Raw genomic sequence first — 13,705 nt, 5'->3', positions numbered from 1 at the left:
TCCTGCTGAGCACCAGAGCAGGTAAGTAAAGAAAGGAAAGCCAAAGAACCCATCTTGCTTCTGCAAGTTCTTCTTGTGCTCTGTCTGTCAAGATTTCAGGGAGTTCTGAATCCTGTAGAGCCTCTTCATGTGGGGGATTTTTGAGGGAGACAAGACACATAGTGAACTTGGGTCTTTCAGCTAGGACATCTGGTTTCTGTGCTTTCAGCAGCTGATGCCAAGATACTTCTCTTATTGCAGCCATTTGAGTTGCTTTTTTTGTTCCCAGTCCCGTAACGCCTGTTTCTGTGCCAGGTTGAGCTTAGGAAATCTCACTAGCATCTTCTGCAAGCACCAGACTTTAGGCAGGAATGGACTTCCTTTAAGTATGCTGGTGCAGTTGCTTCTCAGCTTCAGTTAGCTGAACATGGATGTGGTCTCTAGCTGGCAGACAGACTCAAACGAGAGCCTTTTACTGTCCTGAGGCTGCAAAGAACACCATAGGACTGCCATCTGTGCTTCTTCCCCTCCTAGCTCCTCAGACAGATCTGTGTCTTCTACACAGTTTCAAACCTCCCTGTCTCTCTAGTCAAGCAAGCACAGAGGCAAACTTGTCTCCAGAGGAGGGGGATCCAAACTGCTTTATCTCAAGCATCAGACTTGAACTAAGTTTTCCTTTGGCCTTCTGGTCAGACTTTCCTGAATGAGCCTGGCTCCAATGATGCTGAGGCATGTAAGAGAGACTGAAGAGAAGCTCCTAGTGCTAGGTGGTAGGAATAAGTGTGTCTCTCCCCACAGCACCTGAACTCTCCCTGCCTGTGTCAGCCAGACTTAAGAGTTGTTTTCACTGCACATTGCTATGTCTGGCCAAAGCATCTTGCATTCAGCTGGGAATGGGTGTGCTAACAGGTTTTCCATCAGTGTTATGGACAGAGATTTTGAGGTGCATGACTGTTTGCACTTGCAGGGATATTCTGATGACTGTGAAGAGGTGTTTGGCAGGAGCTGGAAGAAATGTAAGGCTCCCCCTTCTTCAACTACAGTATGTAGTCACAATAGTAGGAATTAAAAGATACATAATTAACTTTTTTTCTTTATTTTTCATTCCAAGAGAGCCCATACTCTAACCTAAAAAAAATTAGGTCATATAAATTCCTAAGCTGTGGTTATTGTATAGTTTGGCCTGGTGTTTTCCACTGTTTCAGCAGAAGTGTATTTGTGTCACTTCTGTGCTGCAGCAAAGTCATGACTTGGGCAGTGCCCTGTAGCCTCAGTGAACTCAGTCCTTGCTGGGTTAATCTGCCTACCACCAAAAGAATATGTCTGTGTTCATCAGTCTTGATAGCCAGCTCCTTTGCATTGATTCACTTGCACCCTACCTTTTTTTGACTACATTGCACAGGACAGCTTGGGTTTGGGCTGTTGCAGAAAGCTGGAAATGGTAGACTTGCCCATCTTTTTAGGTCCTTATGAGACTTAGGCTTGGGGTTGAGAGATGGATTGAATTGGACACAGTTGATCAGATCCTTGACAGAACCTCACAGAGCATAAATTCTCCAGCTTCTCCTTTTTTCTTGCTGGCGACATATTTTGTGACCTCCTTCTTTGTTTGTAGGTGGAGTTGGGATGAACCTGACAGCAGCAGATACAGTTATTTTTACTGACAGTGACTTTAACCCACAGAATGACTTGCAAGCCATAGCACGAGCTCACCGGATCGGGCAGCACAGGTGAGACACCTTGTTACTTCTGGTTTGGTTGCTGACTCTTAGTCTCTCGGTATTGCTTTGCCTATGCAGAGACAATGGATTAAAGGACAAGAGATTGAAGATCAAAGGAGGAGAACGGAGCATTTTATGTCTTCATTTTTTCTGTTGCAACCTCATGCAGTCTTGTCACGTGTCCAGATTGGCAGCTTTGTAGATCTGGATGAGGAGAGGGAGTCTGGAGGTCTGCTTGCACTTCTGCAGTGAAAATTTCTCCTGTGTCAAGAAGCAATTGTATCAGCTTTACCTTTCTTCTCATTATTTTTGTTGATTTTGTTCTTGCGTTTTTTTCCCTACCAAAGGAGCGGGTGAGGGGATAGTGCTCTGTGTAAAGAAACTTCTTTAGTGCACCTTGAAAGAGGAAAATAATAATTTTCTTAAACTTTTCAAGGCCTGTAAAAATCATCCGGCTGATTGGGCGAGATACAGTTGAAGAAATAATCCACCGGCGAGCTGCTTCTAAGCTGCGGCTGACCAGTGCCGTTGTAGAAGGGGGTCACTTTGCTCTGGGAGCACCCAAGCCTCAGGGAGCAGCAGAGCTACAGGTGAGGTGGACTTATATCCTCTGTTTGACTCCAGTAATGTCTTTAGAAATGTCCCAGAGCGTTTCTGTGTTTGTATCTGATACGAACCTAGCCAAGCACTTAGGTTTTGGGGGAGACGTGCATTGACATGTCAGCTTTTGCATGTCTTGGGAATCAAAGTGACATCCCATGCCCAGACAAGATCTGGTGTTTGAAGACAATTTTTGTAGCTTTGTGGTGCATCAGTTGTTGAAAAAGGGTGTGTTTTCTTGGAGAAGAGGGGAAGGCAGAACCTCTCCTTGGTCTGATTGATTTTTTTTTTTTTTAATTATATCAGGGCTGAAGTGGAAGTTGACTCATTTTTTCTAGAATGTAGCTGTCTCTGGTGCTTTTTCTCTCACAAACAGAGCTGATGATAAGTACTTAGTCAGTTTTTGGTTGCTGGTCTGAAACTTGGTCAACCTTCTATTGACTTCTTTTGCAAATACAGTGTCTCAGGAGTCAGGGCATGATCTGTAATTCTGACCTGAAAGCTGAGGTTTGTGTTGAGAAGCTGAGTTGAAAACCTCAAGCAAAGTGATGTTTGGGGGAATATATCCCCTGTGTGCAACTAAACCTGAGAGAGGTTTGGAATTAGTGTACCCTTTCCCCTGCTGCCTCCCTCCCCACCCCATCAGCATGTATCTCAGCACTTCTAGCTTCCATGGGAGAAGTGGAACTGAGCCTATAGGAAATTCCATGCTGATATTTTTCTCCACATGGATTTTTGTGGTATTTAAGCTTTTGTTTTAAAGGAGTTGGGGACAAAACCAAGCCCAGTCTTTCTGACTCTGAAGAAAGCTGCTTGAACACAGTCAGTACAATGCTGTTTAGCCCTGGAGAAAAATGACCCATTCAAGTCTGGATGAGTTATGTTGGAAGGAGATATGTTGTACGGGCCTGTCCCGTCAGGTGTTGGGAGAAGTAAGCATGTTAAAGCATAAGTATTTAACAGGTAACCTTAAGGCTTAGATTTCTGCACTTGTACACTCTCTGCATTTAAGCCTGAGAAGCTCAATACACCAAGATCGGCATGGAATTAGGAACTATTAATACTGAACTTCCTCTTCTCTTTGTTAAAGCTGAGCGAAATCCTCAAATTTGGCTTAGATAAATTGCTCTCCTCTGAGGGGAGTACAATTCAGGATGTGGAGCTAGAAAACATCCTTGGAGAGACAAAAGGAGGGAAGTGGATAATGGATGTTACGCTGCCCCGCGAAGAAGAGGATGAAGAGGAGGATACAGAAAGTAAGTTAAGAATCTAAATACCTGTGAAATGCATGACACTTGGGTGCTGGCAAAGAAGGCTTCCCAGGCAGGGGTGGCATTTTCAAGCAACAAGAAAAACAGTGGACCTGTAATTAATCAAATGACTTGGGTTTTGATTGTGTCCTATCCACAAACTTTATTTCAGAACCTTTATTGGTCTTTTGCTTCTTTTTGTGTCCTTATTTACCTGTTTGTAAGATAACGGTAGCAATACTTGCCCAGTTTTGGTGGCTGGGGGGCTGAATTCCTTCAAGTCCTTCAAATGTTTTGAGACCTCCGATAAAATGAATGAGAAAAGGGGAAATGCAAATTGCAGCTGCTGTTTTTCCCAAAGAGAAACAGACCATCAAGACAGACATATGGTTTTAGTAATATAGCAGTAACTTAAAGAAAGGCTGTATAGCAGGTGTTTTGTGTTTATCTCCAAAAAGATAAAAAAGGCCATGAAAATCACAAGTTGAAATGACCTTAAAAATTTCAGAATGTCAGACAAGAAATGCAGAGTCACAGACTCTAAAAACTAGAGCCAACCTACTCTATCTTCAGTACACTACCTTCCTGTCCAGATGCTGCACAGCTGTGGTTAGTTTTCCATAGCCTCATACTACATGAGGACAGATTCTAAGGATACTTTCCCTTTTCTGGTGTCATGGTGAGAAAGACTAAATTTCTGTTTTGTGTACACAGTAGCACTTAAATATAGATCTGTGACTGAAGCAGAAATAGGGCCCTGCAGATGAGGTGTTGTCTGTCCTGCAGCAGCTGTTGGCAACAAGTAATTATTTGCTGAGACTTAGCAGAGTGGTGTTTTCTGTTGGTCACTTAGAGGACCTGTGGCAGCACACTGTGTAAGAGTTGCTGGGATGAAAGCTCACTTGATGGGCAGTAACTCAGGGCTGCCAGAGTTCTGTGCTTTTATTTTGTTTGGGAGCACAAAAGGTAAGGTTTTCTGTCCATTTAAAGGAGTTGCCTGTAAAAAGATAGCACAGCTAAATGAATTTACTGCTAGCGGAGATGGGATGACCAAAGTGGATGCTGATGGAGCCACAGCTTGAAATACTTAATTGAAATAGGAAAAAAGGTTCTTTGCCAGTATCACAGAATCATAAGGGTTGGAAGTGACCTTGAGAGATTATCTAGTCCAGCCCCCCTGTCAGAGCAGGACCACCTAGAGGAGGTCACACAGGAACACATCCGGGTGGGTTTTAAATGTCTCCAGAGGAGTCTCCACAACCCTTCTGGGCAGCCTCTTCCAGTGCTCTGAAATATAAATGACTTTGAGAGCTTTTGTCTAAGGAAGCAAATCTTGATTCTGTTGTTTCTACATGATGCTGACACTGGTCATACAACAAAAAATTATGAGAGTGAACATCTTTTTCTCCTGAGGGTAGAACAGTGTTACAGATAAGCCAGATTTCTTCTGATATCTCTGTACCCTTTAAGTGTTAGTGGCTTCTGGTTCCTATTTACATATTTTACTTTTTTTTTAAAGATCACATGTATGTATACGAGGGCAAAGATTATTCAAAAGAACCCAGCAGAGAAGACAAAAAAGCATTTGATCAGCTTTTGGATCTTCAGAAAGCCTTGACTGAAGAGACCAGTAAGGAAGGGAGAGCCCTCCGGAACAAAGCAAATGTAAGACCAAAGACATGACAAGACTCTTTCATTTGCTTGTGGGGAAATGAGGCTGACATTTTTCTCTCTTTACCTGTGACTTGCAGAAGGTATGTTAAAAGATGTCCACGTCAGTGTAGTAAAGTTGGCTCTTGAATCTGAAGGCTTGACAACTGAGCAGTTCTGGTAACAGATCAGAGATCTGATGTGCATGGCACTTGTACAAACTTAGGGTATGAACCCATGTATTATGTGACACTGGGGATCTGATGATTAAGACCTGTGGACAAGTAGATAGATGGGAAAGGAGTGTGGGTTAAGGTGGACACCAAACATGGGTTCAAGATGAGCACTTTGTTTCTGTGACACTTCTTTCTTTCTCCAGGCCCTCCTCACAGGCCTCCGGGAACAGCCAACCAGGAAGAAGCACTTGTTGAGCGCAGAGGAGCTGGAGGCTAGAAGGCAGAAGCGCCAAGAAGCAGCAGCAAAGAGAGCAAGGCTCATGGAGGAAAAGAAGGCTGCAAAAGCAGAGGCAGAGCATAAGAAAAAGTATGGTTTGTACTGCATCTGCTACTTGTGAGCTGATGTCTGTTACACTGTACTCTAGAAACGTGTGTTTGACTGACAAAACCAAGTTGTGCTTTGTATCCATTCTGGCAGAGGGGCCTGGGGATGAGGGAAGGAGAAGATGACAAAATGGCTGCAGGGCCACCCTTATGAGAGGGTTAGCTTCAGGCACCACAGTGTTTCTCCATGTGTGCTCAAACTGCGTAGCATAGGGATGCGAAGGTGGAGAGACAGCTTGAGCTCCTAGTAAGGGTTCTTTTCTTCTGAGTATGTTGCCTGACTTAACATCTAATTTAAGAGAGTGGCCTGATTAAGAACCCAATATCTGAATGTGCAGTGAACTTTTGGGAGAAGCTTTCTAAAATGTCACAGTTGGCCCCTATGTATTGGTCTGACATCTGTGACTCTCTGGCATGTGACCTAACTTTCTCCTCCTTGTTTCCTAGATGTTCTTCCTTTTCAACACTCTAAGTAGCTCCTTGTCCTTTGTCATAGGCTTGCTTTTTCCATGCCTGTAATTGGCTTACCGCACTGGCTTGTGGTTCTTAGTATCACAACTATCAACTGTGGTAAACTTGGTTCTGGCCTAAAACGGGGGAGAGAAGCAGAGAGAGAATCCAGGTCTGGGTCTCCTGTGCTTCACTGCAGTGGTCTAAGACAAGGTGTGTGCCCCTTCCCTTTGATTTTCATTGAACATCATCTTCTCTTGTTCTGTTTCAGGATGGCCTGGTGGGAGGCAAATCATTACACATCTACCTGCCTTCCTTCAGAGGAAAGTGACTCTGAGGAAGAGTTTGAGGCGGGTGAGGCTGGGCTGGATGTGGATTTAGATTATGAAGATGCAGACCTGAACTGTATCAAGTACATTATGGGAGATGTCACGTATCCCAAAGCAGAAGAGGAGGATGCCATCATTGTCCACTGCCTAGGTGGGACTCGGGACAAGAGGAATGTTGTTGGGTGAGGTGGTCAAGGGGGCTAAATTGTCCCTACTAGCTCAATAGTTTCTAGTTTCCTTTCAGGCTGAAATAATTTGGATTTGAGTCTGACTTAATCTTGAGTGGGGCAGAGGCAATATAGGCTCTACTCCACTCTCCACTGTGCATAATCCACACAAGTACTAGCAAGGTGAATGTTGGTCTTTTCATGACCTCTCTGGATTTATGGGTGCCTGTATGGCTTGAAATTTTGTCTGTGGCCAAGTGGGGACAGTTTGTTCTGAGAGCAGGGCCTTCTGTTCATCCCAGGGAAGCTGTAGGGATTGAACTGAGACATTGAAAATGGTCTCCTTTTTACAGTCAGCAGAGAGAGACAGGCACTTCCAGAGGCTGAGGTCAGAGTTTCTCCCTCTTGGTGCTCATCTGTCAGTGTTGACTGTACAGAGGTTCTAGGCCAGTCTCCTAATTTAAGGACCTCTGTTAAGACACTGAAGCTGAGGGAGAGTAATTCAGGTTACTGAGTTCCTCCTGAATCAGTGTTGGAGCTGCTCTTACCAAAGCTGTAGCAGAATCGTGTAATCTGCTTTGGCTTATGCTAAACTCAGCACAAAACCTCATGTTTAAAGTGGAAGTGCCAAGTAAAAGTAAAAGCCTGCAAATAACAAGCATCTAGCTGTGGGAAGCCAAACACACCAACCTGGCAGCATGCTCTAGGCACCTATATGCATGTATGTGAGGATGCCAACAGGTTTATATGCTCACTGCCATGATTAGTGCTTGGCTGAGCATCCTTACTGGGTAGTAAGACAGAATTATTCCTGCAGAGATTTTCAGGCAACTGTGACAAGTTTGTTTTTCTCAAGGACTGAGGTTTATCCTCTAGGGTGGTCCCCTGAGTACTGGCTGACTTCAGTTCATGTGTGGTTCTCATATCTCCTTTTCATAATCATTTGTTGGCATTTGTACAGAGCAGGTCCCTTTCCTGCAGGGGTGGTCTTCAACCTCACTTTCTAAAAGGAAGCTAACTTGTTATTTCATTCTAGATGACTCCGGCCGCTGGGGAAGGGGTGGATTATTTACAGCTCTGGAGGCTCGTTCTGATCAACCAAGGAAAATATATGAGATGGCAGGAAAGATGAAAGGTAAGAGATTAAAACATTACCTTAGGCCAAGATACTTGAAAGAGCTTAAATCCCACTGATGTTACAGGAATGAGGTGCCTGGATACCTTGATACTCATTTTTCTTCCTCTTTTCTCTAGATACGTGCATCCCTAGCTCTGAAGGTAGTAATACAGTGGGTGCTTTGACTTGACTTGTTTGGAGTGTGAGAACTCTACACAGGTTGGTCATTCCAACTGTGCTGCAAGTCATTAAAAAAAAAAAAAAGAAATCCCACACTTGCTCATTTTTCATAGGATGTTTTTCATTATATAATACAGAGCACTGCATCTTCTGGCAAAGTGCTTTTAAGAAGGATGAAAGCCACCTCAGGCAGTATTCAGTGGAGGCTTTGGTTCCCTCCAAGCACTGATCTTCTCCTGAGCGTGTATGAGTAGTTTTGAGCTACCTGCAGCTGGTGAGAAATACACATCTTGCTGTCAGGTGGACCTGTTGTTTGTTATAATTTTCTGGGAGATGCTTTATTCTTGTTCCAGTGTCTCTCTTTCTGTTTGTGATCTTTAACTCAGATGTGTGTGTGTCTTGGGTGGGGGGATGGGGACAGGTAAGTCTGTCTTACCTGGGCCAAAGGTCTGACTGCTGAAACCATTATGAGGAGAAAAAAAAAAAACAAGGAGAATAATACAAAAGGTGGCAGTGAAATCACTGCTGTGTTGACTCTTCAGAACTGATTTTTTCTGTTGTTCTATTCTTGTTTTCTGAACAGACCTGGAGTTGGGAAGAACCCTGTTATTCCCCATTGATGATAAAAAGTCCAGGAAAAAAGGGCAAGACTTGGTGAGGGTGAAAAGCTTTTTGTGTTGCTCTGTCCACGTGTTTTTGAACCTGTGTAAAATGAACATTCTTTCGCCAATAATAATGGCACTGAATAATGAACATGGCTAAGTTGTAGTTAAACATTAGAGAAAAGGAGATCTTTTTCTCATTTACTAAAGCTAGTTATTAATAAAGTTATTAGTAATGCAGTTTTCCAGCAGCTATCACTGTGTCTTTTACTGCTGTATATGGACTCCATTTAATTTTTCGTGTGTTTTCTCCTTAGTTGGCCTTGATTGTAGCTCAGCACCGCGATCGATCCAACAACTTGTCTGGCATTAAGCTGTCTGCTTTGGAAAAGGGCCTGAAGAAGATTTATTTAGCAGCCAAGAAAAGGAATGGTAAGTGTCTGTGCAGTAGAACAGTGAATCCTTACACGTGTGATTGCACCTAAAGATGATGACTGATTGCCACCTCTCCTGTACGTTTTTTTCCCCAAAGGGAAGTAAGAGTAAGATCTCCATGGCAGATACGTTGTGTTCCAAAGTATTTCTTCCATTCTTGTTGGGTTAGCCTGAAGTTCTAGTCTGGATTGCTTTTTATGTATGTATCTTGTCCTAATGATTGTGCCCTCTGTTCCCTTCTTCTCAGCATCAGTGCACCTTCCACGTATTGGGTATGCAACAAAAGGTTTCAACTGGTACGGTACCGAGCGGCTCATCCGAAAATATTTGGCAACACGGGGTATCCCCACTCTTATGTATCCTTTTGGAGTATGCCTTATTTTGTTCACAATCTAATATTGAAATGATCCTCTAAATATTTTGGTGGACGCAAAGCAAGGAGGCAAGGCGAGGCACAGATGCCACAGTCCAGCTAAAAACTTGGTTCCTCTGACTTTGCTGTCATCCAGGTACTCGTTCCACAGTGAGGACTTAACCATTTTAGGTGTTAATGACAAGTTAGTGTCAGTATGCCTGTCAGAATTTTTTAGAACTGGTTGCTAGTCTTCACTTGACAGCCATCAACTTACCTGTATATGCCACGTCTGTGGGGGAGACGACTGGAATTTCAGAATAACGGAAGTGACTCAGAAAGGAGCAAAAATGATAACGTGAAAAAACCACTGTAATGTTCCAAGCAAGTGATAACCTGCTTCCTTGGCTCAATGTGGTGGAGTTGATGTGTGTTAGGACAGGCTGTTAAAACAAAACAGCTCATTCCTTTCACCTTCCAGGAGAGGAAATGGAGGCTTACAAGGTAGCTGTGTTTTGTCACTTTCTAGCAAGACATGCATTTGCTATGCTGCTACTGTCAGCAATTCTGTGAAACTGAAAACCTGAAACAAAGACAACAGTATTCAAAGCATTCTGCCTCCTCCTTTGTGAATCTTCTAGTGGACATGTTGTCTGGCATTCCTTGACACTTGACAGTGTTTCCTTGACGCTTCTTACTAGCTACTACTTCCCTAGGAATAAAGGCTCTTCCTCTGCTTCACAACCATATTCATCTTCAGTGACTTCAGTGGTCTCAAAGCCATGAAGATGCAGTAAGTTAATTAAGAAACATGTGCAAAAAGCCAAGGATCTTTTCAGCATCACACAGACAGTCTGTATGCATCCACTTCGGGAAAATGGCTTAGCCATTATTCACCCCTGCATCTCTCTGCTGCTATTGGACAGAACATTTACATATTGTCAGTAGCTTTGGAGAGGAATGAAACTGCTTCAGAGTTCAAAATGTCTTTTTATAAGGATGTTGACCTAATCCCAGATCTGTTTTGGAGATGGAAAATTAAACTTTGACTGATGGCCAGTTGTTATCCCAAGCCCTAGCAATAACTTAATATATGGTATTGTTTGGCTTTATTTTTCACCCTTTCAGATTTCATCCTTTGTCTCACTATACTTCTTTTCAGCCACCTTCTTAGTGGTTACCTGGTACTCTGTGTACATGCCACACAGACATCTCAGTGGGAAGGAAGCTGTCTGGATTAACAATGCCACATGACAACCACTTCATATAAATTTTTTGTCTTGTTCCAGTTCCCCAGAAGTCCATTTGACTTGGTTTCTACAAATATAAAATATAGGCACATAATCACATGCTTACAATTGAGCAAAATTCTGACCAGTATTCTGGGCAAAGACATGCAAAGCTGCCAAAATTTGAGACTAACTTTATAAATGACACTTTTCCTTCTCCCACAACTGCTTTTTCATTACACAATCTTTGTTGCAACTGTTGGGCAAAACCAGCTCCTTACTGCTGTCCAAAAAATTGTGTGAAAGGCTCAATGACCCTTTGATTCATCTTAAGGAAATCTTAAGGCAGAGTTTTTGGTGTTGGATTTACTCTATGGCAACTGACATTTCCGGGGTTTTGCATTATTGGCACTGTTGGCTTTAGCATATTTTTTTATTTTTTTCTAAGTACAGCAATACTAGCTCTCCTAGTAAGTGTTTTGAACAGAGACTGTGAGATGCTAAACTTAACTCAATTTACAGTTCAGCTTCCAATAGGAAATAACCCCACAAGCACCAGAATGTATGTCTTTAAATATCTAATTGCCAACACTCATCTCATTGGCTGCATATACACTGCCTCTGTAGCACCACCTGGTTACTTAATAATCTCAGGCCTGGTGGCTGACATGGCTCATCATGCTAGTTGGGGTGTTCCAGATGAGAAGAAGCCTTCCTGAGTTAGACACTCTGTCATTCACTCTTGGCTGTACCAGAAAACCCCAAATGATTCATGGCCTCCTTTGACCCAGCTAAGCTTAGGTAAGCTTGTGCTACACCCTCTGTGGGGAAGACCTTCCTTGCAGCTGCTGACAAGAACAGCCCCTGTGTACTGGGCAAAGGGCTTGCAGGAACAGTGTCTGACTGTGAAGACTGTGGGGTGAAAGGTGTTGAGATGCACACTGCCTTGTTTTCCCCCAGTGGTGGGAGCTGGCACTTTTCCAGCAGGCCGGCTGGTGGCACTGTTAATCAGCTGCAGCAGCGCCGGCTGCTCTTCAGCCTCCTTTCCCAGGGCAGGGCAGTGACCTCCAGCCTGGAAAAACGCTCCCTCTTGGCCAGAATTAAAACACTAATGATGCTTTCGTCTTTGCCAGCTTGACTAAACATTTCAGTCTGCAGACTCAAGGCTCTGTTCCTCCACCAGTTCTTTTCCTGTGTATTTATTGCCCTTCTTTAACAGGTTTCCATTCTCAGGTGTTCCAGTGTGTGCAGTCTTGTTCCTCAGCCTCACACACACACACACACACACACTTATTTATGGCCAAATCCCAGCCCACTTATGGGTTCTGTGGCCACCATGCAGTTAAACATGGACAGGATTTGTCTTGTGGCTGAGTCCTGCAGAATAGCTTGAAGTACTGCATCTACCACCCCTATGGCCAGGTACTTCTCTTTGAGGTCTTATGCTTTCCTTTGTTTCTCCAGGAAGATGGGGCTCTGCCTCAGTCCTTTGCCACCCACCCTGCTAAAACCCTGACTAGAGTTACAAAGAAGAGGGGGGCATAACTACCTGACTGGTAATGTCCCTGACCTTGTAAGGTAAGGTCTGCAGGGGGGCTGCAAGGTTCCTGGCAAGCACAGGTCATGGTAGATTCTAGCCCTCTAACTGAGGGGTTGGTCAGACAAAAGATGTTCTCTTTCCCCCCTTTAGTCCTCTTGGCCTGTAAAGATGAAATCTACCTTTTTTTTTTTTTTTTTCCCCTTTAAATTTACGTAGGAACTGCTTCTGGAGTGTGGGGTTTTTGGTGTTTGGTGGTTTGTTTGCTTGTTTTTTAAACAATATTCTTGAAACTGCCCAACCCAATGTCCTACCTTTATCTGCTTTGAAATGGAAGTGAGATTTCAGCAGAATCCTGAGCTGGGATTTGCAGCATCTCAGCCAAGTGAAGTTTTTCTGCTGTTTGCTACCCAACACCATTTCTCTTTTTTTGAGCAGAATCCATGTATTTTGGGTAATTTGCTTACATGAAGTAGCTTTTATGGAAGTTGGTAGCAAAATAACCGTGTCATGCTGTTTCTTCAGCTGTTCAGTACTATGCAGTTTCCCTTTCTAAATAGCAACCACCCCAAAAGGGAAGGAAGGTTTTCTTTTGTAGTCATGGCCCTCTGGCCTCCCTCTTCCTCTGAACAAGAGTTTCTGCAGCGTAAGAGCTGAAATGTGGCTCCTTGTGCATATCTGTCATTGCATGTTTACTTAAGTTTCAGATGTGTGCTGCTAGATTGAGGTCAGCAGCAGAAAAGCAAGATCACGTAGAGTTCAGATTGTCTATACAAGCAATTCCATCAGATAGGACCCATGATGTGGCATCCAGTCACAGTGAAAAACTTTACACCCCGTGCTGGAGGCTCCAGCTGAGGCCATTTAAGAGTGGGCAGTGATTCAGGAGGACATTTATACTTGTGCTGGCTCAGCTCATGCTTGTGTTTCTTACTTGACAAGGCACTGCCTCTGATTCTCAAAGCACTGTGCAGCAGGTTTGGTGAGGAATCTCTGTGGCCTGTAACTTACGAATAATCCTTCTGTTCTACTCAGGAAACAGTAAAAAAAAAATTGAGAAACCAATCAGGTTTTATGAACATGTGTAGATATGATTCTGTTGCCGAATTTTGTCACAGACAAAAATTATCTGGATATGTCACTGCATGTTGAAGAAGGTGGAGTCTGGATTTTGGGATAAGAGAGAGGAAGACTGGTTTCCAAAGCGATGGACAAAATCTACAGCATTCAATCTCAGGATCTGAACAAAACTACTGTATGTATGTGTCTCTAAACAGGCAGAATGTGGCCCACAAAAATGATTAATAGAAAATTGTAAGGATAAGTAGATGGATTTATTTAAAAATAAAGTCAATCTAATGGTCCTGGAGGGTAAAAAAGAAAGTAAACTTTTGAGCAGAGAGATGACTTAAAGGTGTTACTACATGTTAAGTTGTGTGAAAACTCACAGCACTTTACAAAAGATGTTTCTAGTAGAGAAAACATAGACCTTTATTTAGCTAATTTCACTGGATACTTGGTTGATCATGAGCTGTGATAGCAAATCA

The 13,705-nt window shown here is 43.2% G+C and overlaps 1 protein-coding gene across 1 annotated transcript in view; it reads left to right on the top strand.

Moving 5' to 3' along the window:
* Positions 1–10,178, top strand: part of CHD1L (chromodomain helicase DNA binding protein 1-like) — a gene marked incomplete at its 5' end in the record, with an annotated part of 23,393 nt that extends 13,215 nt beyond the window's left edge. Inside the window, 12 exons of the mRNA XM_008935641.1 lie at positions 1–21; positions 1,595–1,709; positions 2,137–2,290; positions 3,391–3,556; positions 5,070–5,215; positions 5,580–5,743; positions 6,482–6,690; positions 7,743–7,841; positions 8,587–8,657; positions 8,923–9,037; positions 9,288–9,396; positions 10,094–10,178. The exon at positions 1–21 is cut by the window's left edge and continues 99 nt beyond it. Of these exons, the coding sequence (XP_008933889.1) occupies positions 1–21; positions 1,595–1,709; positions 2,137–2,290; positions 3,391–3,556; positions 5,070–5,215; positions 5,580–5,743; positions 6,482–6,690; positions 7,743–7,841; positions 8,587–8,657; positions 8,923–9,037; positions 9,288–9,396; positions 10,094–10,178 (1,454 nt within the window). The remainder of the gene's footprint in view (positions 22–1,594; positions 1,710–2,136; positions 2,291–3,390; positions 3,557–5,069; positions 5,216–5,579; positions 5,744–6,481; positions 6,691–7,742; positions 7,842–8,586; positions 8,658–8,922; positions 9,038–9,287; positions 9,397–10,093) is intronic.
* Between the last annotated feature and the right edge of the window lie 3,527 nt (positions 10,179–13,705).

This window comes from Merops nubicus, unplaced genomic scaffold (assembly GCF_000691845.1).
Source record: "Merops nubicus isolate BGI_N331 unplaced genomic scaffold, ASM69184v1 scaffold5632, whole genome shotgun sequence".
Lineage (NCBI taxonomy): Eukaryota > Metazoa > Chordata > Aves > Coraciiformes > Meropidae > Merops > Merops nubicus.
Note: the sequence above shows the minus strand (reverse complement) of the source record. Positions and strands in the feature narration are given on the sequence as shown.